Consider the following 25,501-nt stretch of genomic DNA (forward strand, 5'->3'; position numbering starts at 1 on the left):
AGGTACTTAGAGGTCCAGGACATAATGATAATATTCCCAGAATTTTATGAGTGGCAAGTACAAGTGCTACTGGTTACCAACCTCCCTACACACACGTGCCTGGGGCAGTGTCTTGTTAAGACCTCACTGCCCGCATGTGCCCGGGGATGGCATCCTGTTAAGATATGTCCGCGCATAACGTTCCTGACAAGACCCCCCTGGGGGCAACATCCCGTTAAGACCTCACCGCCCGGACGTGCGCGCCAAGACGTCTCCGGGGGTGGCATCCTGTTTAAGACCTGCCCGGGCACAATATGCCCAGGCACACATCCCCAGGGGAAATGCCCGCAGCAACTGGCAAAAATAGTAAATGTATTTTCGCTGGCTGACTTGGGATTTCTAGAATAATTAAGACATATCAGTTGGTGGTGTCAGAAGTCCGTCTGTCTACCATCTACCTATCTAATCTCTTTCCAGTAGATACCAAAGAGTACCTAGGTACCTTCATACTCACAGATAGGCATTTCCTTGGACAAACCACTACCCCTTTCCCCCCACGATCAGCCCTACCGGGCTGGCCCTGACCCTGCGTCGAGCCGGACGGAGGTTAAGATAAGCTACCGCAGGGCCCGACCTGAGATGCGGAGCCGAAACTAGTCGGTGTCGGGGCATCGCCGCATCGGGGTGTATCCCGGCCAATCATCCATCCTACGCCACTTCGTACTACGGACACGGGCAGCGACCACTATAGCACCGCGGCGCGGGCCGTCTAAGTTCAACTTCCACTTTCTATCTGGACATTCAGGAACATTTCTCCAAACCTCACCTGCCAACCTGCAGATAATCTCCTCTAGCCAGCCATGGCGTCAATGAGGTCGCCCGCTCTCCGGACCCTCCTGAGGGCCAACAATCTGGCGCCGTTCCGCGCGCAACAGAGACGGTGGGCACAGGTGCACGATGTGCGCTTCCTCGCCACGCATCGCGACCCGAACCATGTGCTGGAGAAGTATAAGGAGAAGTTGAGTCGGAAGGCGAAGGAGTATGTTGGTTTTCAGGCACACTTTTCTGCAGGCAGATTACTGACGGATCTATCTATCATCTCAGGGAGGGTCTCGATTCGATCGAATCGCTGAAGGAAGCATATAAGGACAAGATCGAGAACGTCCGTCGGGAATCCATCGACTCGATAAAGTCTGACCCGACAGCGGTCACGGCGGCGGAAGGACTGAAAAATGCAGAGCAAGTGATGAATTCGAAATCACCGCACGGGACGACCCCTCCTCCCCCTCCTTCTCAAGCTACATCCTCATCATCAGGCGCCGCCGCCGCGACGACAGCCCACCCTGCCACGCAGGCCACCCCCCAAACACCCGGGATCAAGCCTCTCAGCTCCTACCTCGACGTGGAGAAGATCCTGGCTCTTCCCAACAAGGAGATCGAAGCGCTCTGGCGTCTCCGCCACGCCAGCAACCCGAACTCCATCTGCGCCTGCATCCCGCTCGAGACGTACCGGCGCATCGCGTCCACCGCGCGCCAGCACCCGCAGTTCATCCTCCCTTTGCCACGACAGCAAGTGAAGCAACCGGAGTCGGAAGCTGAGAAGGATGGCGACGCTGCTGCTGCTCAGACCGTATCCGGCGCAGACATCCACTTCCTCCAGTGGGGCTTCCACCCTCCTGCCTCTCCTCCGCCATCGACCGTCCCGTCCCAGACGGCCAACACGCACACCTCCACCATCGTCTTCACGCACCTCGCGGCGTACAAGCTGCACGGGTCCTACGCAGAGCCGCACACCACCGTGACGCACCACCTCGACCTTGCGGACGAAAAGGGGCTGGTGCTCATGCACGGCCAGGTCATGCCGGACCGGGGCGTGTCGGTGGCCGAGGCGAGCTGGCTGGTCAGCTGCGTGCAGCGGTTCTACGACTTTGGCGGCGAAGCAAAGGGCCGCAAGGGAGAGCTGCTGCAGATGTTCACCCGGGGCGACGTGGAAGGGTTCAAGGTGGAGGAGTTGATGGAGGAGGCGGAGAAGATTTCATGAAATATCTTTCTCCATTTTGTTTTAAAACTTTCCCCCAAATCAGCCCCTTTCTCTCCCGTGCTCTCTCCGCTCATACCCAGGGCAGGCAGCTTCCAGCGTGATGCGCGCCTAATCCAAAGCGGGAGGGAGATGGATTACTTATAGATTTTCCCGATGATGAACCGGAAAAAAAGATGTATGGACACGAGCCTTGGTCGTTCCATCCAGGGAGATGGACACCCATTGTAACACTAGATGGATACTGTATAGGTAGAAACGATTGATCCGATTGTATGACAACTATCCGTGTGGTTCCGCTTTCTAATGACTAGAGCCGCAGTAGTCCGCCAAAGTAGAGGAAATAGCCCAAAACGGTCATCATTATCAAAGGCGCAAAGGAAATGTAAAATGGCCATGTGGTTCCGGTCCTATTCCTTGGGTCTCAACCAATTGACAAGCGGACGACTTGTGCATACTAGTCGGTTATGAAAAGCCACGGGGGAGGGAAATGTCCAGGAGAACCTAAAATCCCTTCCAACTGTTTCAGATACGGATAGGGCCCCTCATCGATCGATCAATCAGCAGCCGGACAGTCCCTGGAACTCCAACTCTGACCAAATGGTCCAGAAGACAGGCAATACTACACGAAAAAGGACAGGAATAAGAAAAACACTCCTTAGAAAGCCAGCACAATACAGGAAACCGAAAGAAAGGGACAAAAGGACAACGACCGCGAGATATGGTTCCACCTATGATGCACAAAGATCTGCAAACACATCGAGAATCACCGCGTCACGCCCAAACCATTTCTCGTGAATGTGGGTGACATACTCCGCCCCGATCACCAGCGCATTGATGACAAGTCTCTTGTTTTTGGGTATCTGGATGAATGGATGGAAGGAAGAATGGGATGAAGTCGACCCGGACGATAAACGGATTCGGGAACAAGAGAAAACGAAAAGGGGAGAAATGGTTAACTAGGATACAACCGAAGAATACATGGCTCTTCAGGTCGGAAAGGGTCAACAGAGGAAGAAGACAGTGGGGGAGATTGTGAGGATGGTGATCCGTTCTCCCAGTACACCGTTGTGGATGCAGGGAGGATTCTCGGAGATGGAGGCGATAGAAAATGTATCCATCTGCTCCACTTGGCCAACTTCTTTGCCTCACAACCATCCCGAAGACAGACAAAATGTAGAGGCAGTTCACGACTTCACACTGGGAAGCACCTCCTCCATGACGAAGGAGTGTATGTGTTCGAAATAGCCTGGTTCGGAGACGCTGTCATTGTGACCTCCGTTGGGGAGAGTGCGCCAAACTTTCCGGCGTGACTTGCAAATGGTGTAGAGCTGGGTCATATGGGATGGACTGTGACGTTGTCAGCGAGAGAAGTCACGAAAACCCGACAGTAGACATAGGCAGGTAGCATAGAGGCCATCCGAATGGTGTGTTATGCTTGAAAAGATAAGGAAGAGTACTTACGGGACAATCTCATCCTTCAATCCGCTGAGGAAGAGGATAGGGATATCGGTGATCTTGGGGAGAATGTCCTCGCTTGCCCAGTACTGGTGACATAGCCGAGCGAAGTATCGAGCCGGCGGGAAGACCCTAGAATGTGTCAGTGATCAAATCTGATGGGGCTTTACTTCACACATGGAACACGTACGCCGGTATCATCTTCCGGATACTCAAGAACGTGTTCTCGAGTATCAGACCCGCGATGTCTCCATGCTGCTGGTTATTGGCGACCAGATTGATTGCCACCGCTCCTCCCAGGCTTTGTCCGTATACCACGATCTTGGTGTCCCGCGTCTCCACGCGCTGGCGGATGTAGTCGAGTCCCGTCTGGGCATCGATCGTCAAGCCCACCTCGTCCGGAGTCCCCGTCGACAGCCCGTACCCACGGTACTCCAGCATCAGAACGTTGCAGCCCAACGTCTCCTCCAGGACCTGGGCGATGGGTATGCGGTGGCCAATGTTACCCGCGTTCCCGTGGAACATCAGCACGGTGATATCCTTGGCCAGGCGCTTGTTGGACGGCCGAATGAAGAGGGCGTTGAGGGACTCGCCGTCGGGAGTTGGGATCTGGAGGTCCTCATAGTCAGTTATGCCGAACTGGCTCGGCTTTGGCACGTTGGTGCGCGCGTCAGAGGGGATATTTCGAGGGTATATGAGTTCACTGCGCGAGATGTCAGTTTGCATCCGCTGCTGCGACTTTCAGTGCTCGCGCGGGAGGGTCACGATGACATACTTCTGCTTGAAGTACAGCAGACCACTGGCTACAACCGCCAGACCAGAGGATGCTATCACCGGCAGCCTCAGGAATTGAACGGCGCCGCTCGCCATTGTGGTGAGATTCCACGATGGCGGTGGTGGAGGAGATTCAGACATGGTGCACGATACGATAGACCCGTCTACTACCACTCTGCTGTCCCGGGCACTGCTAGGTGCTGTTCATGTCGTAAGGCAACAGAGCACGGGCTGGAGAGTGAACAACCGGACCTGGGTGGAGGCTCAGTTGCCCAACACGGTCGCTTGCAGCACGTTGCCTGCGCAGATGTATCTCAGCAGTATCTCAGGAGACCGCGGGGAGGGCAACGTCTGGCTTGTGCCGGAGCCTCGCCCTGCACAGCGTGAGCCAATAAGCACTCGCCCCGCCTCACCGCCCGCGCTGCCAGCTCCAGTAGCTCCGCAGCCAACGCGTGTGGTCTCTGCCTCGCCTCTGAGCTCATTGCATCGACAGCTCTTCCACTGCGAACCCTTTGTTTCCCTCCAGCCCTGCACACGATATCCATCCCTGGCTGGAACTTTTTTTTTTGCAAGACAGATTGTTCCAGGTTCCTAGAGACACCATGATCGGCCACGGCACCACGGGGATGCTTGGGCAGGGTCAGTACAGCAAGGCACGAGTCAAGCGCAAGACACCGCTGACAGACGGACAGATGGCATCCACATTGACATGAACCATTTGAAGAAGGGGGAGGTCAAGTAGGTTTCCACCGCTGTCCGTTGTTCTGTTCAACCTGCTGACCGTTGACTTGTGCAGCCTGGGTACCTCAATGTAAGCGCATGATGTGTGACCTTCTACGAACCTCCGCGACGTTAACCTTGGACAGCATGGCAATCAACTTCAAAGACGGAGTCATCCTGGGCGCCGACAGCAGAACAACAACCGGAGCGTACATCGCGAACCGAGTCACAGATAAGCTGACTCAAGTCCACGACACTATCTGGTGCTGTCGGTCCGGTTCCGCAGCGGACACCCAGGCCGTCGCGGATATCGTCTCCTACTACCTGAACATGTACGGCATCGTCAATGACGAGCCCCCCACCACGCAGACGGCAGCTGCTCTGTTTCAGGAGCTCTGCTACGAGAACAAGGACATGCTGAGGTAGGCGGCCACTGTGTGTACCCTAGCCAGCGGACCAAGCTGACTTTTCAATCATAGCGCCGGCATCATCATCGCCGGATACGACAAGAGACACGGCGGCCAGGTCTACTCAATACCGCTGGGCGGATCCCTGCACAAGCAGCCTTACGCCATCGGCGGCTCGGGGTCGACCTACATCTACGGCTACTGCGATGCGCATTGGAAGGAGGGCATGACGGAGGAGGAGGGCGTTGAGTTTGTCAAGAGCGCTCTGCGGGAGGCGATCAAGTGGGATGGCAGCTCGGGCGGTGTGATCCGTCTGGTGGTGCTGACGGCCAAGGGGGCCCAAAGGCACCTGTACCTGCCCGATAATGGTTACACTGGGCCGGGGCCGAAGTAATGGGTGTGTTCTTAATCTTATGTGATGCCTTTCCTTGTTCGTTCGTGAATGGATGTGTTCATGCAGCCGGGTATCTGCTGTCCTGTCGATCTGTAGGAGGTTTGGAGGAGACGTCCGTTTGTTTTATCTTCACCATGGCAAGGTGCTGGGAGATGTGAAGCTGGCATACAGTATGTCCAATGCTGGCTGGGCTAGCCACAGGAGTGCATGCCCAGGCCGATCCGACGAAGCTTGTCGAGACTCGCCTTGGACAAAGTAGTCGTAGACCCCTATCGTCCGGCTGGCGGAGGCAGCGAGAGCCACGTGGGAGATCTGTGGACGATCTGCTCCTGTCCGTGTTGTACGCTGTAGCATCCGTCGTAGCACCAGGAGGATCTCCATGACTACGATCGTCCGACGCGAGGCCAGACCGTTCCACTGGCGACGAGATCATGGGTCGTTCTGGAGCCGACGAGAGGAGAGGATCGCCGGGCCCGGGGGAGTGGATAAGCTGCGCATCATTGCGTCCTCGATCTGGTCTTCATCTTTCTTCTTCTATCCTCCTGCTCTGCTGCTCTGCTTCTCGTCTGCTCTTTGTCCGTCTCGTTCTCATCTCTTTCACGTCCGGACGCGCTGCTGAGGCTGGTCTCTCCAGCTCCCGCCACCTGCGTTCACGGCGCGACATGATTCGTCCGCGCCCGACGTCGACCCTGTCTGCTTCTCGACTCGTCGATCGAACGTCCTCCTGGATCTTCTGGCTCTGCTCGTCCGTCCGGGCTCTCTGTCCGTCGTGTCTGTGATATCTCGGCCTCTCTGTCTGTCTATCCATCGATCCATCACCGCTCCTCCAGCTGTCCCCTCTCCTCTGGCTAGCTGCCACCGCCGCCCGTGGTTTGTCGTCCGTCCCGCACGGGGGCCCATCTGGTGGAGGCTGGCATCCGGTTCTGGCCTCCTGTTCGCCGCGCTGGGGGCGGTGCCGTCATCCTCAGCATCGCCAGCGGCGATTCTGCCGTCAAGTCTCTTGGTCTGCTCCAGAGTGCGGCCCTGGGAGCGTCTGGAAAGGTTCAGGCGTCTCCATTTCCAGCGCCCACGCTCCCGCATCCCCAGTGAGCATCCATCATCACCGCCACCCTTGCCCGATCTCGAGTTCGCGATGCCCTGCGGTGGTGCGTGTTTCCGCCGGTAAATCATCCCCGCTCTGCCCTGTCGCCGGGTCCGTTGCGTGTCGCGGTCGAAAGGTGCCTCGAGCGTGAGAACATCGATTCGCTTTGCTCCCCCACCCCCGGATCCCTGCGTCGATAAGCTCCTCCTCTCGGTGATCCGGGTATGTATATATCATCCCGCATGGCATGACTCTGCATCTGTTTCTGCTGTCATCTCTCTCTGCCCCTCTCGGACCCGGACTCTGGCTGACTTAGCTCCGGCGTGTTGCGCCCAAACTAGCCCCGTTTTGCTTCCGACTCCAGCGCGACGGACTGACATGGGATCGGTCGTCATAAGCCAAGCGCTGTCGGATCAGGTGTATTATAACCCATACACGATGCTTGGAGGCGCCGTCAACCCCGCGACCACATCCTCTGAACCTGCGTTCCGTCCCTCTTCTCACCCAGCGTCGCAGGCGTCGCAGTTGGAGACGGCCAGCTCCAGATCTGCGTCCTCGACCGCTAACACCCCCACTTCGTCCACGGTCCCGCCTTCGACGTCCGCCGTTGGGTCTACAAATCTCCCTCCCCGTCCTCACGATGTGCCCGCCTATATCCATTCCCAGTCTCACGCGCCTGCCCAGTCGTCAGCCCGGGCGTCTGGATTCCCTGCGTCGGGTCACGATCGGCCCTCTTCCACCTCGATGACCTCCCACTTCGTCCGTGCCCCGTCGTCGCACGAGCAATCCGCACACACCCCGCACCGCCAACAACATTCTTCAGACCCCCGAAAAACGCGTCCACAGCATGCACAGGGTTCAGGCCAGACGGGGTTTCCCGCAACGGGGATCCCGCCGGCCTGGCCCAACTCTTCTCCATCGTCTCCACGCCTTCAGCCGACGTACCGTTCATCTCGGTCGCTGGGCGGCTCAGAAGCCTCATCCCCCAGCCGGATCAAGGTGCGCGACCTCTCGCATATCCAGAGCTTTGCGAGTGAGGAGTTCCTGGCACAGTCGCAGCGGTCCCGAAGGTCGGGACAGGAGGTCGGACGCCAATACGAGATCAGCTCCATGCCGGTGACGGACATCATTGAGATGGTCGCAGGTCTGTTGACGAAGATCACGACCACGAACGACATGCAGCATGAACATGTACATCGACATATCCCGCCTCCCGAGGGCACCGCCGGTCTAAGTCCTCAGGCCACCAGCGTTCTGGCATTCCACGGCAAGAACGTGCCCAGCATCACGATTCTGAGCTATTTGAGTCGCATACACAAGTACTGTCCGACGACGTACGAAGTGTTTCTGAGTCTTCTGGTTTACTTTGACCGCATGACTGAGATGGTCAACAAAGGCCACCTGCAGAGGCTGCGGCGCCGCGCGAATCAGAGCGCGACTGTGCAACATAACGTTCCCCCGCGTCCCGCTTCCTCGGATACGTCCACCCCCCAGCAGCGCGGCGAACATCCCTCGATGGTCACGCCTCCCTCGTCCACTCGTATGACGGCAGAAGACTCGAGATCCCCGGATTCGTCTGTGCCGCCCTCCTTGCAGCTTGAAGAAGACGAGGACAGTCTGTCCCATTTCTTCGTCGTGGACAGCTTCAACATCCACCGGTTGGTCATAGCCGGTGTGACCTGCGCCAGCAAATTCTTCTCTGATGTCTTTTATACCAATTCACGATACGCAAAGGTAGGTCTCCGTCTTTTGTCATTACGCATGTGTTCGTCACAAATGCTAACCCTGCAAACAGGTTGGGGGCCTTCCGCTTGTCGAGCTCAACCACCTCGAACTTCAATTCCTGTTGTTAAACGATTTCAGACTCTCAATACCGGTGGAGGAGTTGGAAGCGTATGGGACGATGCTGGTAGAGTTCTACGCGAGGGAGATTGTGGCCCAGCAGCAGAAGCAGCAGCGACAACAACAGGCTACCACGGCTGGAGCCGCACCTAACCAGTCCGTGGCTCAGGGGTCGCCGACAGAGGGTGTCTACATGCGCAGTAGCCGAGGGAACCAGTCTGGCAGTGCGGTCAACCAGACCCCGACTCCTCCATAGTCGGGAACCTCGCTGATGTGTCTTATTTTTCCTCTTCGGCTTCGTCGCACGATAGATATAGGATTTGTGGTTTATCTGTTTTGGCGGAGCGTGGCGCTTGTACTTTGCGTGTGCGGATATGTATCACTCTGACCTTTCTGACGCCCATTACGATATTCCATCCCGCAGACCTCGTCTTTTCTAGCCTCGCACATCCTCGAATGACGGTTCTTTCATCGCGATAGATCCATGCTCCGGTTCGCTGCCTTGCTTCGCTTACTCTCCGCTTCTTCATCGCTGCGCATCTGTTGATTCTGTTCTGACGTTTCTTCCGTTCGAGACTATCGAAGGCGTTAGGTGTTGCACTCGATATTGCTCATCGTTCAGAGGGCTTTGTGAGATCTGTATTTATGTTTTTGTTACTTGTATTGTCGTGCGTGGTGTTTGATCTGCGCTTTATTCTCTTCCCCTGAGATTTCACGTTTTCTGCTGCCGCTGTCAGTAACCCGGTTGCGGCCTCGCTATATAGCACCTACGCGGATTAGAATTCACTATGGATCTGCACCTACCACCTGTGTCCTTGTCCAGCTGTGTACTTCCTAGCCTCCCCTTTTCTGAATTGCAAGAGGTGCTGAATGGATCTATCTGTATGGCTAGCTCGGCTTACTGCGTCGACCTAGGTTAGGAGGTATTTATTATATCATATCATATTATATATACTTTCGGGTCTTTATCTGCCTGTCTGTTCTGTCTCTTCGTCTCCGTCTGCTACTTAATACATCTCCTAATATCCTTTTTTTTATTTTCATTGATCCGTACACGAACTTCTGTGCGTTTTTGCCGTCTCACATCTATTTTCTAGTCCCTAGGTACCTAACTAGCCTATAGTATAGCGTACATAGCTAGCTGCAAAGCAAACTCGAGCAGGGTCGTAGAAATAAAACTGATTCTGCTTGCGTACACTGGACGGACTCCCATCATTTTATCTCTTTCTATAATATATTAATCAATTAGGTAGATAGGAGGCTACGTCGAGCTATAGTAACGTTCAGCTTGTGGTGGTCCGGTTGCCAGAAGATACACTTCTACGATCATGATTGGATAACGTGATAGACGATTATAAGCAATAAGCCATTTTTGGCGTTAGAGCTACAGTGCCGATCTATAACCACCCTACCCCACGAACCAAACTCATACCACGACATCGAATCCAGAATATGGGATACCGTCCCCCTCCTCCTTCCCCTCCTCTTTCTTCTTCTTCAAAATCTTCAAAGAAGAGGAAGAAGAACCCAACCCTGACCTATCGCATCTATCCCGAGACAATTCAACATTATATATCTATATCCAGCTGTCTTGCAACACGCACGCCACGAGCCATCATGGTAGGCCCCCAACGAATCGCAAACTAATACACAGAAGCACAGACAGGATGAGCTTGCGATCCATCTGTCTAGTCTAGTCTAGCCTAGTGTCGATAGACGTACTTAGAGTTGGATGCTTGCTTTGCATGATGTATGATGTGGCCTGGGGAAGATTGTTGTGTGCAAGTGCCTAATAGCCCCGTAGTTATATGCATGAGTACCTCCGATGGTCAGAAATTGTTGCGCGGATTCGATCCTACGATGACCCCGGCCCCTCCCTGAGTTGGTGATTGTTGGGCGGGTAGGTTAGGTTCCTAGATAAGCATCATGGGTATGATCATAACAGGAAGGAGCGGCAGCGGCAGCAGCAGAAGAAGAATACACAGGTGTCTCCTCAATTTTCTAGGAACATTTTCCTAAATCGGTTTGGCCAGTTCAAGAAGGTAGGTAACTGAGAAGTATGACACATAGTCAGACGGCATTGGACAACGCGCGTGAGATGGGCTTCCAAATAATCAGTCTCCTTCTTCTTCATCCCGGATTTGCATATGCCCCATCGTCATTAGTACTAGTAAACTATGTACGCTCGAGTCACTTTGGACCCCAGAACACTACTAAGCAAGATTCGTGAGGATTCAGCGACTTCCTAGACCCGAATGGGATCGGTGTCTTGGTCTGATTCTAAAGAACGTTATAGCTATGGAATACCTCGTGGAGAAAATGAAGGATGAGCTTAGTCATATAGCCAAAAGAATGGATGAGGATTGTATTCTGGATCGCCTTCCTATGTACAAGACCTGCAGCTCGACCTGCAAGAAACTCACTCTAATCGACAGGTATCGCATCCATCTCGTGCACACAAACAAACAGACAAAACAAACACCCAGTATCTCCAATCCAACCACTGACTGCACACTTCTCCATACCCCTCGTTATACGAGAGGTATGATGAAAGGGCAGGAGATGGCGGAATAGATCTGTTCTGGGGCAGGGGAGAAAGAGAAAAAGGGGAGTGAATTAAGTATGCTTTATATAAATTGTACAGCTATGGAAAAAAACGCTAAATAGCAGGATAAATGGTAAGCTCGTCCTGGTGATATCAGTAAATCTTGGCTGAAGGTGTGTGTACTTACATCCAAAAGGGCCTCGTCACTCCACCACTCAAATCAGGACCGGTATCCACGGCGGAATCGACCTAGATGGTTAGCTGTAGAATGTTAGCTACCTAGGATACCTCCCGAGAAAGTCACTGGCAACAGACCAAAACACAGGTGCGACCGCACCACCAGTACACGCGTCCGGGCGCGTCTCTTGGCGTTCGGCGGGGCGGGGCCGGACGGGCGGAGATAACCTAAATGTTAGCTGTCACGGAGTTAGGTTGGTACATCTTCCAAGATCCGTGGATACATACGAGGGTTACTTACCAAAAAGAAGGGGGAAAAGAAGTCTTACCACCAGTGCATCGCGGCCGGGGTGCCTCTCGTGTCTTGTCGTTCAGCGGGGGCGGGTTTCGGCCGTCCCGCAGCACACCTTTTCGCGAAAGAATACGACTTAAGGTTGCCCGGCGTCATTACCCCCTGTTCACAGGGAACCCCACGAGAGCCATGTGCCAAGGGGAAACCGGGTGTCCTGTGGATAGGTACGTCAGCAGATATATCGTGGTTGGGGATAGGGACCGTTGACTGACCTCGGAAAACGCAGCATCGCGCCACCAATACTCAGTCAGTCTCCGGTGAGACGAGGATAAACGCCGGCGGCGACCGATCGATCTATAAACCATTAGCAGCACCTGGACAGCCCCCTTCCCCAGGGAGACCGGGGCCAGCCACAAACAGGAGAAGCAAGCGAACGACAAAACGAGCGGACGACATGGTCTGAATCAGCGTAAACATGCATCGAAAAGATGCAACATAAGACATGCAACATAACAATGGAGTGTGCGACAACAGAAATCGGCTTCTCGCCGGAGATGCTTTAGGATGATTTTATAATTTTCATTTTTTTTTTTTGGCCAGGAAACGCAGGGGGTTTACAGAGCAAATCCACCACGCTGCCTGATTTTCTCTCTTTTCGCCAGCCATACCTTGAAAACATCGGCGGTCGACCAGTGTCGGAACCGACTCGGAGACTTGCTGTCCCAGCCGCGCTGGATGTTGGCAAGCTCGTTCCAGGCACAACCGTCGCGGTCACAAGGCCGGTGGTGACTAAACGAAAGCATCGACGAACCCGAGCCCCAGTACGTCGTATACTTAGACATCTCGCCGTCCTCGTCCGGCTCCTCCAACGGCGTCACCTTCCAACCCTGAAGTTGTCCGAGGATTCGTCCAGGGGCGGGAAAGACGTGCTCTTTCCTCTCGATCCACCGATCGACGGTCACGACGGTCGCTTCGCCGAAACGAATGCGCTTCACCGACTTATCCTTGCGTCCACCTGCAACCCCTTTCGAGATTGCAGGCTTGACAAGAAAGGCGTCAATTAACGCGACCGCACGACGTGCACGAGACGACGCGGTGGGCGGCAGAACGCAGGAGCGGGACGGAGCGGAGGGAGGAGGTGGGAGAACAGTCGACTTCGGTCCCTTGGCTGCGGATGCCAGGCTCTGGGATGATTTACCTTCCTGCAACCATGGTCGAGGTCGGGCAAGTCGAGCTGCTCTCCTTTCCTCGAGACGAGAGGCAGCCGACGGAGAACGAGCGGACGGGAAACTCACGACAGAACGAGCGGCAGGACGCGGCTTAGACCGCGTCTCAGAAACACGAGGACGCTCAGGCGGTTTGACCGGCACTGGCAGAAACGAGCGGCGAGGAGCGGCTTCGGGGTTCTCGCGGAAAGCAACACGGCGGGGAATTGGGCGAAAGACTGCGCCAGTGCGCTTGAACCGTGAGGCCCGGTCCTCAACGAAGGGGATACCAGGGATATGAAGGCGAGACATTGCGTCTGCGGTCGACACGATCCTCTGGTAGAAACGGAGAGAAGAAAGGGGAGGCGGGGAGGTAAGAGCAGTAACAGCAGATGCTATAGAACTCTGGAAAGCCGTATGCGTATGGAGATACGATACGAGCGCCAAACAACCATAAGGTGTTGAAAAAGAAAAATAAAAGGCTTCAAAGATGGGGGTACCCTCGGGGTGCGCCGCGACCTCCATGTCCGTTACGAGACTGCCGGATTGGGGAATATCTGAACGTCGAGGGAGTCGCAGCGCAACGGGTGGCCGCCCCAGCGCGTCCAGGACTACCATTTTGGGATATGGCTACAGCATGTCGACCATTTTGTCGCTGTGTTTACACACCCCTGAGATAGATGTGGAAGCTGCCTCCCACGTTTTTCGAGCGACTTCACACGGTGAACGGTGGTATGGTTGAAGAGGGGAGGTAGTAAGAAGATCATTATGCCCGTAGAGAACTCATAATTGAAGTAAGATTGTTATTATAGCATTGGGTGCATCTGGAGGACCCTGACGGGACCAGGAAGTCGTAGGGAAAAGTGGTTGCAAAACGTTGTGGGATGCTCCCCGTCCTTAGACGGCTCGACGATTGTAGGTACGTGACAAGGCGTTCAACAACCTGGGAGATGGCTTATTTTATCGCCACAGGAGTAGAAAAAAGGCGGTAGAGTTCACTAAGCAGCCATTATCAAACCGAATTCTCCAGTATTAGTCTTCGAAACGCAGCCCTTTCTCCTGAAATGTGCCTCGAATTCATCAACAGAGCCGTCGAAGAACTACTTCTTGCGGGTAATGACCAAATTCGATTTAATATCAGACATCTGTTTCATCCGACAACACAGCGCTGTTCTGACCATCAGGGACGGCGTCCACGTCCGTCAGCATCACGGCCTAACCGAATCGCATTACTTGAGTACCAGGTACTTGACGGGATCGGACTCCTGACGGATTACAGACAATTAGTAGTTCTCACATGTGGGAGCTGCAGTGGAAGAAAGTTGATATTTGAGTCTGAGACGTAATACATCTTCCGAAAGCTGTCTGAAGACTGACTAGAAAGCGGTCTCGGATATATATACGTACCCGACATAGTAAATGAGAACACAACAAAGTCTGGGAATGGTCTATTAGGACCTGTTCCGTTACATAGAATGCAAAAGAGCTTTTGCTTTGATACCACGTGGGCACTGTATAAAAAACTTAAGTAGGTTTTTGACGTGGGGGAGACGCTGTTTTTGTTGACCTTCGTCCCAGCGCAACTGGTATTGCTCGTCACACCCATCATGCAGTGACTTTTTCATCGAAAATATTTATCCAAGTCCTCACTATATACATTACAAGGCTCCATATGGCTGGATAGGTGCAGAACATGGTATCCCTGCAACCTTAGTACACAAGCTTACTTCCAATAGACCCTACCCTCCATCAGCCTCCGCGCGGTCCTAAACACCGTCGCCCGCTCCAACTCTCCATTGTCATTGTACTTCGCTCCGACAACCAATTTGCCACTTGGATGCCCGATCGTCAATTCATCTCGTCCACCGGATCGACTGGAAAGACACTCGTGGACGATTGATCCGGGAAGTTTCGCTGCGGCAGACACGCACAGCCCTGACGTGATCGGAAGAGCCTTGTGTGGCTGGCCGGTGGATATCGCGCGGACGACAACATCGACGGAGGCCTCGTCAGCCTGTTCTCCGGAAAGCAATTTGTGGGACGAGGGGCGAGAGACAAAACAGATCTTTGGTATCGACGGTGGGACTTCGCCGAGTGTCTTTGCGATGCCCATGGCGACAGTGGCCTGTCTCCGTATGGACTCCAGTCGCTGCAGCAGGCCAGGATAGGCCTCTGTTTCATCCGGAAGCATCGTACCATCCACTCCGAGGTCCTCTGCCTTCACGAAGACACAGGGGTTGCCCACGTCGACGCAGGTCGACCTGATTCCGTCGAAGACGTCCACGGTGTTTCCAGTTGGAAGGAGTTTGCCGGTCTTCGAGCCCGCAGGGTCAACAAAGTCAAGCTGGATCTTCGATGCTGTCCCCGAGACACCGTCAATGGCAAACTCCCCATCGGCCACGGCCTCCCCTTCCGAAACAGGAAATGTGGAATTGATGATCTTATCGGTGTTCGTGTTGTACAAGCTGACAGTGACCAGTCCTGAGCTCGTGCCCGGATCTATGAGCCCTGAATCAACTGCAAAAGGCCCAATGGCGCTCGTCATATTGCCACAGTTTCCTGCGTAATCGATCGCGTTATTCTTCACCCCAACCTGGACGAAGGTGAAGTCGACCTGTGCGCCAGCGCGTTTCGATGGCGCCACAACGCATATCTTCGACAGACTGGAGATTCCTCCTCCCATGCCATCCAGCTGTCTCCCGTTGGGGTCTGGAGAACCCATGGTTCCGAGGAATATGGGCGCCCATTCTGCTCGGCTGGCAGGAAGGTCCTTCTCATGGAATATCAGCGCGCGGGAGGTTCCACCACGGTAGTAGGCGACCGGAATGTTATTCTGCTTCTTGGCACATCTCACTGTTGTTGAAAACGCTCTCCCGGACAGATTCCGAAACTGAGATGGCTTAGAATGGAAAAGTCCATGAGATAGAAACCTCGTACTGTACATGTTTCGCCAGGCTGCCGACTAAAGACAAATGCTAATCCCCAAATTCTTTGTTGAATACCGAGATAAACTCAGGAGATGGAATATCCTGTCCTCAATGATCCCCGATATGGCTGCGGGATTTGTCTTACAATACGGAGTATGGGGTAGATGGTCCCAGGGTTCGGGGCGAACCCGCTCCCAGCGGACGTACGGAGTAGATCCGCGCTGCCGGCTCGGGGACGCGCCGCTCCCGCCGAGTCCCGCTAAGTAAAGTCACGTGGTACTACGACCAGCCATTTCGGACCTTGCGCGTCTTCGGGCATATCAACATGATGCGGACGGAATACTCTGTACTGTGTACTGCATGTGCCATGTACAGCTATGGATACAACACTGGTATAGAGGTGCAGATGGCAGCTTTGCAGGAGCTCGAAGATGCCAAATTTCCCGTTGAAAACAGCTCTACAGAAAGAAACGAAAGATGACTGCCAAGAGTGGTGGCATGTCGTGTGCTGCATGACGGTCAAGCGAGGATAATTCTACAATATAGTTTCGAAATTCCCAGTTCTTTTTATGGGGATTCCTGGCAAGCCTGCGTCTAATGACAAAGCTGATTAAGGAAGTACTGACCGCAACATAACCAGTTCCGGAACACGACTTCGCGTGATACCTTATGTATTGCTTTTTCCATTGTCCGCGGACGCGGAGAGTTGGTCATATACAGCAGATGGACAGTGAGTATATGTTTAGGAATGAGGCGTCAAAGAGGCCCACAGGTGGAAATCTTGACGTGGATAGTTACTTCTGGGGGGCCGCTCCTCCGAACGCTTATAGGCACACGTGTGATCAAACAGAAAGTCGTGAAGATTTTGCAGCCGTCAAAAAGGTGGATTCGCGTATAATATATGGCTATATCCTCTTGCTAGCTGCGTTTTATTTTCGTTGCCATTCAGTCCTTTCTTTATATGCCCAATCCCAAATCGTTCTATTGCATTTGAAGTCACTAAATTACTATCGTGCATTAAATTCTTCAATCCGGATCTTAGTACCTCAAGTATCCTTTACGACCCGCGATGGTGAACTTTTGGCCTGCGAAGCTAAACTCTGAGCTGCCTTAGCAGCATGCACATGTGAGTACTGTACGGTACTACCTATATTCGAAGTCTACTGTCAACCGGTGGGCCACCCTTATCATTCTAATAGATGAGCGACACCGCCCTGAAATCGATCGCCAGGAGACATTCTACTACAAGATTAGACGGCTTAAACGGAAGGTACGAGATTTAGCAATTTCGAAGATAGGGCATGGATTAGATCAGAACGACCTCCATCGCCGACCCTTCTAATATCGGATTACCTTAGCAAGGAGAAACAGCAAGGAGAAACTCGTGCTTGATATAATAGATATATGGCAACTAGCACATATAGTTGGTTAGTCTGTCTCTGTGCTCTCTGTGCCTAAGTACCCGCGCTGTCTTGCAGGTGCAGGCCAAGTTACCCCACAATGAGACGGCTAGCAGGGGTATGGCCCCTCGAACATATCTTGCCGTAAACACAGACAACATAGATCGCGACGCACCGGCAGAGTTCTCTACAGTGTTTGGTTGGACTATATTACGCTTATTCCTTGGATCGTTCATTTCACCTAGTATGACTACCTTTTAATACCCACCTTAATAGGTAGGTAGCTATAGCCACTTCATCCCAGGTGCGATGTCTGACTTTTGTACATTGTCTTTGCTCATGGTGCTATAACCTGTCAGGGCTTTCTCGTCGCCTTCCATGATCGCTACATGCAGTGAATGACACGAGAACACGTGGCGGATACATTCTGCACCTTGTTAATCGAAGCGAATTGGAGCGTTGAGTCGGTCATTGTAGTTACGCGTCGGCATTTCATACCTACCCAGTGTCAGATAATCCAGAAACCTTCCAACTTGGACAACTCCAGTGTCTAGATAAAACTCATTGCCTGTTTGGGTTTCGCTAGAAAACTTCCCAATATGAAGGGAAAGATTAGGTTGAAGGCGAAGACCAAGTTGAAGGCGCTGCAAGATCGGCTGGGACCCAAGCTTGGATTCCTTGAGGTCGATAACCATGAAGTTTCCTCATCAGCGGTGTCTTCAACATCTGATCTCACAACAGAGCCTGAACCTGCACCTGAAAACCCTCCAGAGGTCTTGTACTCTTCCGAAGCAAAGTGCGGAGTGGATGTTAGTGGAAAGTCGCAGCAGGCCCCGCACCTTCAAACCGAATCTGACAGAAGCCTCTGGGATTGGGCATACGACGACCTCCGCCACGCGGACAGCAGGCTCATTGATGCCTTTGAGTCGATATTAGCGAAAGAATCCAACGTTGAACCAGGGATATGGGCAGACGATGGAGATGCTTCAAGAAGGCATAAGCAAATGTCCGCACTTGTCGATAAGCAGCTAGCCGACATGGACAGAAAAGAATGGAGGGTTAAAGTGGGCGAAAAATCGGTGAATCTCCGGGACCAGGTCGATCGAATCATCAAAGTTGTGGTAGTTGTGAAAGACTTGATGTCTTCCGCGGCAAGTTTAGATCCGGTGCATGCAGGGTTACCTTGTGCTGGCGTGTGTCTTTTGCTTCAGGTGAGTGCTCTAGAACTGCAAGGCTAATTCCATAGAGGCTAATTCCCATGACTGAAGTTGGTGGTAAACAGTAGCGAACAGTGCGACGCTGCAGCTGGTGGACTTCAATTCATCTCGATGCTAGTCCTCCGTTATGCTGAAATTGAGCGCATATATCTACAGGGTGAAGAGTACCTACTCAAAAAGGATCTTGAAATGGCAGTAAAGGAGCTCTATAGGCAGATATTGAAGTATGAAGCCGCGGCGGTATGCTAGTTCAACCGTTCCACGGCTGTCCAAACAGTGAGAGATGCGTTCAAACTCGACGATTGGTCGAATATGCTTAATAGCATATAGCGATCTGAGGAGGCCTGTGAAAAAGTCAAAGACACGGTCGACACGCAAGACCGGCGGGCACGTACAACGCAGCTAGAGAGTCAGCTCCAGAAACAAACTCTGAAGATCGACGAGTTGCTTCAAGTTTCTCGTGTGCAAGACGAGAAGCTACTGGCGGAGATCAAGACTATGCGTGAAGACCAGAACGTGATTTTTCAGACCGAAGTGGAGAATAAATGCCTTGGAAGCCTTCGCATCACACTCTATGAGGAAACTAAGGCACAGAACCCTGACCGCGTTCCGGGAACCTGTGAACGGTTCTTACAACATCCAACGTACCGCGAATGGTTTGAGGCTTCGGGGCCAAACTTGCTTTGGGTGACCGCCGACCCAGGATGCGGCAAATCAGTTTTATCAAAATCCTTGGTTGTTGACTACACTAGCCGGATGTCCGCAGATACATCAGTCTGCTATTTTTTCTTCAAGGACAATAGTACTGAAAACAGGAGTGCAGAACATGCTCTTTGCGCCATTTTACATCAGCTATTCAGACAGAATCGTTCACCTTTGCAGTATGCTGTCGCTGCGTACAAAAGCAATGGAGACAAGCTCCCTATATCATTCAGACTTCTCTGGAGCATTTTAATGAGTGCTGCTGCAGATCTGAATGGCGGCTCCATTATTTGCGTTATCGACGCGCTCGATGAGTGTGCTGAATCAAGCAGTGAACAACTTATACAACGCCTCACCGAGTTTCACTCTACCAGGAATAATACCAAAATGTGTCAAGTTCCTTGTAACCAGTCGACCAAATGAGTTTATTCAAAGAGTCTTTTTTGAAAGTTATCTTCGATTCAATCAAGTACCTACATATATCCGATTGATGGGGGAGAACGACCATGAATGGAAGACATAAGTGCGGGGATCAGCTTGGTCATTGATGAGAGAGTGAACCAACTCAAGCGTCTACGCGAGTTTTTTTCGGGATCTACAATAATGCACATATTCCTGTTAAGGAGCAACTCAAGAAGGCCAAGAACCGGATTTACCTCTGGATATCGCTTGTCTTCCTGGAGTTAAAGAAGATGATCGGACACAGTCAGGATCAACTATTGGAAGCCGTCCAACAGATACCCAAATCTCTAGATGAGGCTTACGAGAGGATATTGAAGAACAGCTCCAACGTCGATGAAGCCCAAAGATTGCTCCATATCGTCTGTGCGGCTTGTCGGCCACTTACTCTGAAAGAGATGAACTGGGCACTTGCAGTTGGTCGGTCACTATTAACTGGCTGCGAGGCTACGCTAACACCGCAGGCATCTTCCGACGGCATCGTAAAAGGTCTCGGTGGTTCTTTAATAAACATAAAAAACGGGAGAATTTATCTCATTCATCAAACTGCAAGGGAGTTTTTGATTCGCGAACACGGTCCAGGAGAGCCTGTCCGAACAGACAACTACAACAGTGGATCTTGGAGGCATTCGCTGGAACCAACGGAGTCAAATCTCGTCATTGCAAAGATTTGCATCTCTTACCTCCTGCTCATGTCAGACGCTTTTATGGATGACCCACTCGTTATAGAAAATTATGAAAAACATTGGGTCTCAAGGAAAAAAGTCGGTCAATACACTGATAGGCATGAGTTTCTGGACTATTCTGCAGCTTTCTGGGCCAATCACGTCAGGACAGCAAAACATGATACGGCGATGCTTGATTCAGCCTTAGAAATATGTGAAACTCAATCTACATCATGTCAGATATGGCATCAAGTTTACTGGACTAGGTTCCACCGGCACAGTTGTCCTTCAAATCTTACCAACTTAGTGGTAGGGTCATATTTTGACCTTGAAGAAGTGGTGAAGCTACTGCTCAAGAACACTGCTGATGTCAACGCTAAGAGTCATAGGGGGCAGACACCCCTGTTATTCGCTGCAGAACATGGACATACAGCAGTAGTAAAGCTACTGCTTGAGAAGGGAGCTGATCTGAACATTGGGAATATTTGTGGTTGGACACCACTGTCAAGGGCAAAAGAAAGAGGAAAAAAGGAAGTGGTTGAACTTCTGCTTGAGTACGGCGCTCATGAGGGCTCCGAGAGCTAGGAGAGAAGATCCTAGTATTTCGTTCTGGGGTCTTCCGCAAGGTCTTACTGTCGAGACTGGTGGAGCGAGGGCTATCTATTATATCGGCAAGTGTTCAGGGAGGATGATCGACCGCGAGGGATTCTCTCAACAGGAATTTCGGATATATTCAATCGTTCAATCTCTCTCTTTCTCTGTCTCTGTCTATTTCTGTCTATCTATCTATCGTTCATATTCCACCACAGGCTTCATGCGACTGTATCCTCTTTCTTTCTCTTCTTTTTCTTTTTTCCCCCTTCCGTACAGCATAGTATATCTAAAGCTATATCATATCGTCAATTGATAAAGGTTCTTTTCTCGTTGAACTTGCCTGGTATGATATAACCAAAAATCCGTGTGTAAAGTGCAAGAATGGCGAAAGCGAATGTTGCCTCCGAAGAAAGTATGTGAGAGCTTGTGTGTGCGTGTTGAATTTTTTTTTCTTGCTTTCTTTCTTCAGCATTTTATTTATTTCGGTTGCTTTCTTTGATGATATCCGTGTCAGAAGTCAAGCACATATATAATCACATCGCTATCCGTACATTCTTAAAAGGGCTAAGATCCCCTTGCGGTTGAGGTTTGATAGCCGATCGGGAAAAAAAGGAAGAGCCAGAGGTCTCTGATTTGAAGATAAAGATGTATAAAAAAATAAAATGGTACCTAACATATCTTCCAAGTCAGTATGGTAGGTAGGCGACTGCACAGGTACAGTACCACATGTACATGTACATGTACACATACGAGAGACAAGGTGGTAGGACCACCTATCTACGTAATCTATTTTCCAGTTCCATCTATTCACACACATACACACACATTTTTTCTTCCCGCTCTATTCCTTTCATTCCGCCCCGTGTTTTGCTATCAAACCAAGGCCAGCCCAGACAAGATCCAGAAAGAAGGCACGATTGAAGGCAGTACCGTAACTACTAACACTTATTTTATTCCATGCCTACCACTGTCACAGAATTTCTTTATTCGATTCCTATTGCGCTCTTACCCCCCGCCCCCGCCATCCTATTTCCACCACTACTGCCACTACTGCTACCGATACCTACATCCATAGGAATAGACCCCTTACGTACATACCTACCTGGCCATGTTAAGGCTACCTAATTACTCTCAAATCAGTACCTAGCTATACTACGCAAAGATATCGACCATATCTACAGCACGGTAAATATATAAACAAACAAATAAATTAGGTATATATTCCGGTGGATACCTATCCTACTGGATCTTAAGATAAATAAAATAAACAACCTTGATAACGGGCTCACTTCTTCATTCGTTTATCGATCGATTTTACCTACCTAGGTAATTAAACAGCGACAAAGGATCGGCAATAATGAATACTGGCAGATAACGATAACGGCCTGCCCGGGGCTGGAAATTAGGTACCTCCAGTCTCCAGACTCCACGCACCATCCCACTAGTCCAGTTCCGGTATAGTCTAAACAACAGCGGGATCCACTCTCCGGCCAGGACATCAGATTACTTAATCGTCAAGATTGACTACTTACCTAATTCAGACATGGATATCTAAAAATAGATACATCCATTCTGCATTCCCGACTGCAAGCTGAACGGTGAAGCAAGCCTAGTACAGTACATGTCAAATTTCAAGCGAGAATATTCTCGAGTCAGAAGCAGACGTCGAGTCAATTGTAAGTAAGGTTAGCTAAGATAATAGCAATGCATTCAACACCAGACCTCGGAATTGTGTTTTCCATCCTGGACTATAGCAAACTAGGTAGTGGTAATAGCAGTGGTAGTAGAAGTAGTAACGTACTGTATGGAGTAGTAGTAAGGAAAAGCAAGCAAAACAGGCAGGCAGGTGGCAGACAGGCTAAAAAAAAACCAGACGGCAGACAGACAGACGGCGCTAATAGTACACGATCAATCCGGGTAAACAAGATCATGCCCAAAAACAAAACCAAACAGCAACAGCAATCTGAGTCATTCAATCGAATCAAATCCATCAGTTCAGTCCAGTTCAGTTCAGACCAGTCCGTCAGTCTTCATCAGCGGACGAGAAACGATCGACAAAGGAAAATTGCAAAATAGCAAGGAACGGACCCGACCCTCTAACGGCGCGGATTAAAAGGAAATAGATCGACGGAAAAGATAGAAATAGCATCCCATTCAAAAAAAGGAAAGAGGGTGGGCCGACAGCTACTGCTGCTGCACCTTGCCCGCCTCCCGAACTTCATTCATGAACCCGTCTTCGTCGCCTGCAGATTCCAGGATCCAGTAATTGCCAACGCCTGCATTGGGGATGTGGCTGCCCCCGAATCCACCACCGGCCGCCGGTGAGCTATGGCGGTGACCAGCTTTGTCCTCCGGCTTAGTGCCCAAGTCGCGCGGCCCCCACCCCAGAATAGCCTTGACGGCCTCACGGCCCTTCTCGTCGGCGCCAAAACCAAAAAGTTGCAACTGCAAGCAACCCAGGATCGCGACCGCAGCGCGGATGATGATGCGGTCGCCCTCAAACACCCAGCAATCCCAGACCCGGCTCGCACGCTCCAGATCGAGACCGTCGGTGAGCAACGAGCGGAACATCGGCTCCCAGATGTCTTCGTGCGAGAGGCCCATGGTCTCGTACAGATGAGTCGACAGGCGCGGGAACTTGTAGCGCAGTGTCTCGGAGGCGAGAGAGTACGTGCGGGCGGTGGCACCGGGATCCGACGTGATGAAGGCCAGGGGAAGTGGCCGGTTGAGCGCGTTTGCCATGACCAGGAAGGCCGAGGCGGGGGTCGGCATCTGGAGGACCAGCAGAGCAGCGATGGACTGAACGGTCAGTATACCTTCGAGAACGATCGGGAGACATGTCTGGAGAACTCACATGAAGCCCGTGTAGATATCCCACGTCGCTTCGGTACATGGAATACGCCTCCAGCACATCGATCAACGTCTCCCGCAACGGCCCGCCCTCCTGGAACAGATGCAGGTCAGGGAACGCGGTCGACACATCTCGTCGGATGGCAGAGAACCACTCCCGCATCCGCCGGTTGCTCTCCCCAACGTCCGCGTCGGGCGCGGAGCGTACGTCCTTGGCCCGTTGGAGAGCCCTCTTGTACGTGTCCTCCGTCAGCGCGAGCTCGTTGCTGATGGCACGCTGCCAGACGGCCCCTCGCAAACGAGGCGTAACACCGCGCCACCACAGCTCGCGGGTTCGGTGCTCAGACACCGCGCGGTCCCAATCCGGGTACACATACTCGTCCCAGATGCGCTGAAGAGCCTCACGGGTGTTATCCTTCTCACACTGGGCAGCAGCCGCCCGGGCAGCCTTTCGCTTTTCTGGGAGCAGTCAGCAGAAGTCCACAGAGATTGACAGAGGCTTATGCTTAACAGACCAGCTTCCCGTGCCTGAGCCATCATCTTCTTATACTCCTTCAGGTGCTTCTTCTCCTCCATCGGATCCTTCGGTGGGAGCCAGCTTGGCCGTGTCCGGCTGAGCACTTTCTCCTTTTCCTTACTGATGGGTAGCGGATCGATCATGATGTTCGACTTCTGCAACGGCGGAAGTTCTACCACGCCATTGGACCCCCGCTTGGAGTCCATGCTGGACCGGCGTGGGGACTTGCCGCTCTGGACGCCCTCTTCGCGTTTGCGTGCCTCATCCTCCGCGTGGTACTCGAGCGCTTCCGTGATGATTTTGGCCTCCTCCGACAGTTCCGACATGGCAACATGATACGAATCGGTGCGCGGATTGCGCGGGGAGATCTGGCCCCGTTCCGGGCCCGCGGACACCGACCGGAACTGTCTCTGCTTGGATCGAGACAGGGACGGCGACGCCCGCGGGGAGAGCCTCGAGGAACGGCGGTCCACGGGCAGGGTCGAGTGTTCCAGCGGAAGCGGCCGGACCCCAGGGCTCCTCCCGTCGGGGCTTGCGCTTCGCGAGGTGGCCCGTTCCTTGGGTGGCCGCGGGGAGATGGGGACGTTCCACAAACTGGCATCGTCGGGCAGGTCTTCATCCGAATCGTGGTATTCGTTCTCCAGCTCCTTGGTGGACTTGCGATTCAGCTGCTGCCCGGACTGTCTGCGGCTGAGCTTCCGGGCCGCCATCGGTGACAGCGACCGCTGCTGGCCGCTCGCGGGCGACGGCGTCAGCCCCGACTGAGACCGCGCTGGCGATGAAGATCGCGCTCGATGGCGCTCCGAGGGCCGCAGTGGTAGCGACGGGGCGGACGGGCTGCTAAAGTCTCTACGGCCGCTCTTCCGGGACGGCGGCGGGAGCGTCTCACTGGCCTTCTGGGCCACGGCGCCATTGACCTGGCCATGCAGCGGGGGGTAGTCATTGCGCTTCTTCTTCTGCGTCGACCCCGTCAGGTCTCGGGTGGACATGGCGGGCGTGCTGTGGATGCGGGTGCCGGCGGAGGTGCGCAGAGAAGGCCGGGGCAGCACACCACGGTCGGCCGTCTTGTAGGGGTCGAGGAAGGGTGGGAGATCGGCATCGTCGTCGAGACCAATGTCCTCAAAGTTGGAGATGTCTGTGAAGATGCCATCGGGGCCGGAGAGCTGGGAGGAGGAATGGAAGGAGGATGACTTGGAGGATTTGGAGCCGGACAGCTCGGGCGGCGAGTTGGGCGTCGCGACGGCGGTCATCGCATCGA

At 52.8% G+C, this 25,501-nt stretch overlaps 13 protein-coding genes across 13 annotated transcripts; 5 read left to right on the top strand and 8 right to left on the bottom strand.

Annotated features, from left to right (window-relative positions):
- Window positions 1–839: 839 nt before the first annotated feature.
- On the top strand, window positions 840–2,020 carry VTN00DRAFT_5804 (uncharacterized protein; the record flags this gene model as incomplete). The annotated part of the gene is made up of 2 exons (XM_069432375.1): window positions 840–1,018; window positions 1,084–2,020. The coding sequence occupies 2 exons, from the start codon at window positions 840–842 to the stop codon at window positions 2,018–2,020; spliced, it is 1,116 nt and encodes a 371-aa protein (XP_069288241.1).
- Window positions 2,021–2,748: 728 nt separating this feature from the next.
- VTN00DRAFT_5805 (uncharacterized protein) lies at window positions 2,749–3,138 on the bottom strand (the record flags this gene model as incomplete). The annotated part of the gene is made up of 2 exons (XM_069432376.1): window positions 2,749–2,976; window positions 3,040–3,138. The coding sequence occupies 2 exons, from the start codon at window positions 3,136–3,138 to the stop codon at window positions 2,749–2,751; spliced, it is 327 nt and encodes a 108-aa protein (XP_069288242.1).
- A 66-nt stretch (window positions 3,139–3,204) lies between these two features.
- Window positions 3,205–4,390, bottom strand: VTN00DRAFT_5806 (uncharacterized protein; the record flags this gene model as incomplete). Its single annotated transcript, XM_069432377.1, has 4 exons — window positions 3,205–3,367; window positions 3,482–3,607; window positions 3,666–4,178; window positions 4,251–4,390. The coding sequence occupies 4 exons, from the start codon at window positions 4,388–4,390 to the stop codon at window positions 3,205–3,207; spliced, it is 942 nt and encodes a 313-aa protein (XP_069288243.1).
- Window positions 4,391–4,851: 461 nt separating this feature from the next.
- VTN00DRAFT_5807 (uncharacterized protein) lies at window positions 4,852–5,770 on the top strand (the record flags this gene model as incomplete). Its single annotated transcript, XM_069432378.1, has 5 exons — window positions 4,852–4,888; window positions 4,942–4,987; window positions 5,046–5,060; window positions 5,116–5,391; window positions 5,449–5,770. The coding sequence occupies 5 exons, from the start codon at window positions 4,852–4,854 to the stop codon at window positions 5,768–5,770; spliced, it is 696 nt and encodes a 231-aa protein (XP_069288244.1).
- A 17-nt stretch (window positions 5,771–5,787) lies between these two features.
- On the bottom strand, window positions 5,788–6,124 carry VTN00DRAFT_5808 (uncharacterized protein; the record flags this gene model as incomplete). Its single annotated transcript, XM_069432379.1, has 2 exons — window positions 5,788–5,860; window positions 5,940–6,124. 2 exons carry the CDS (start codon window positions 6,122–6,124, stop codon window positions 5,788–5,790), a joined length of 258 nt encoding a protein of 85 aa, XP_069288245.1.
- Window positions 6,125–6,367: 243 nt separating this feature from the next.
- On the bottom strand, window positions 6,368–6,940 carry VTN00DRAFT_5809 (uncharacterized protein; the record flags this gene model as incomplete). The annotated part of the gene is made up of 1 exon (XM_069432380.1): window positions 6,368–6,940. The coding sequence occupies one exon, from the start codon at window positions 6,938–6,940 to the stop codon at window positions 6,368–6,370; it is 573 nt and encodes a 190-aa protein (XP_069288246.1).
- A 349-nt stretch (window positions 6,941–7,289) lies between these two features.
- On the top strand, window positions 7,290–8,949 carry VTN00DRAFT_5810 (uncharacterized protein; the record flags this gene model as incomplete). The annotated part of the gene is made up of 2 exons (XM_069432382.1): window positions 7,290–8,585; window positions 8,647–8,949. 2 exons carry the CDS (start codon window positions 7,290–7,292, stop codon window positions 8,947–8,949), a joined length of 1,599 nt encoding a protein of 532 aa, XP_069288247.1.
- A 22-nt stretch (window positions 8,950–8,971) lies between these two features.
- Window positions 8,972–10,312, bottom strand: VTN00DRAFT_5811 (uncharacterized protein; the record flags this gene model as incomplete). The annotated part of the gene is made up of 3 exons (XM_069432383.1): window positions 8,972–9,269; window positions 9,352–9,449; window positions 10,298–10,312. 3 exons carry the CDS (start codon window positions 10,310–10,312, stop codon window positions 8,972–8,974), a joined length of 411 nt encoding a protein of 136 aa, XP_069288248.1.
- Window positions 10,313–11,453: 1,141 nt separating this feature from the next.
- Window positions 11,454–13,224, bottom strand: VTN00DRAFT_5812 (uncharacterized protein; the record flags this gene model as incomplete). Its single annotated transcript, XM_069432384.1, has 6 exons — window positions 11,454–11,487; window positions 11,554–11,643; window positions 11,745–11,822; window positions 11,867–12,061; window positions 12,126–12,166; window positions 12,376–13,224. 6 exons carry the CDS (start codon window positions 13,222–13,224, stop codon window positions 11,454–11,456), a joined length of 1,287 nt encoding a protein of 428 aa, XP_069288249.1.
- A 1,411-nt stretch (window positions 13,225–14,635) lies between these two features.
- VTN00DRAFT_5813 (uncharacterized protein) lies at window positions 14,636–15,856 on the bottom strand (the record flags this gene model as incomplete). Its single annotated transcript, XM_069432385.1, has 1 exon — window positions 14,636–15,856. The coding sequence occupies one exon, from the start codon at window positions 15,854–15,856 to the stop codon at window positions 14,636–14,638; it is 1,221 nt and encodes a 406-aa protein (XP_069288250.1).
- Window positions 15,857–17,838: 1,982 nt separating this feature from the next.
- On the top strand, window positions 17,839–19,581 carry VTN00DRAFT_5814 (uncharacterized protein; the record flags this gene model as incomplete). Its single annotated transcript, XM_069432386.1, has 3 exons — window positions 17,839–18,450; window positions 18,508–18,696; window positions 18,787–19,581. 3 exons carry the CDS (start codon window positions 17,839–17,841, stop codon window positions 19,579–19,581), a joined length of 1,596 nt encoding a protein of 531 aa, XP_069288251.1.
- A 2,999-nt stretch (window positions 19,582–22,580) lies between these two features.
- VTN00DRAFT_5815 (uncharacterized protein) lies at window positions 22,581–22,952 on the top strand (the record flags this gene model as incomplete). Its single annotated transcript, XM_069432387.1, has 1 exon — window positions 22,581–22,952. One exon carries the CDS (start codon window positions 22,581–22,583, stop codon window positions 22,950–22,952), a length of 372 nt encoding a protein of 123 aa, XP_069288252.1.
- Window positions 22,953–23,060: 108 nt separating this feature from the next.
- On the bottom strand, window positions 23,061–25,493 carry VTN00DRAFT_5816 (uncharacterized protein; the record flags this gene model as incomplete). The annotated part of the gene is made up of 3 exons (XM_069432388.1): window positions 23,061–23,675; window positions 23,731–24,185; window positions 24,242–25,493. 3 exons carry the CDS (start codon window positions 25,491–25,493, stop codon window positions 23,061–23,063), a joined length of 2,322 nt encoding a protein of 773 aa, XP_069288253.1.
- Between the last annotated feature and the right edge of the window lie 8 nt (window positions 25,494–25,501).

The sequence above is a fragment of the Thermoascus crustaceus genome (genome assembly GCF_041956765.1).
Source record: "Thermoascus crustaceus strain CBS 181.67 unplaced genomic scaffold VTN00scaffold_3, whole genome shotgun sequence".
In the NCBI taxonomy this organism is placed as follows: Eukaryota; Fungi; Ascomycota; class Eurotiomycetes; order Eurotiales; family Thermoascaceae; genus Thermoascus; species Thermoascus crustaceus.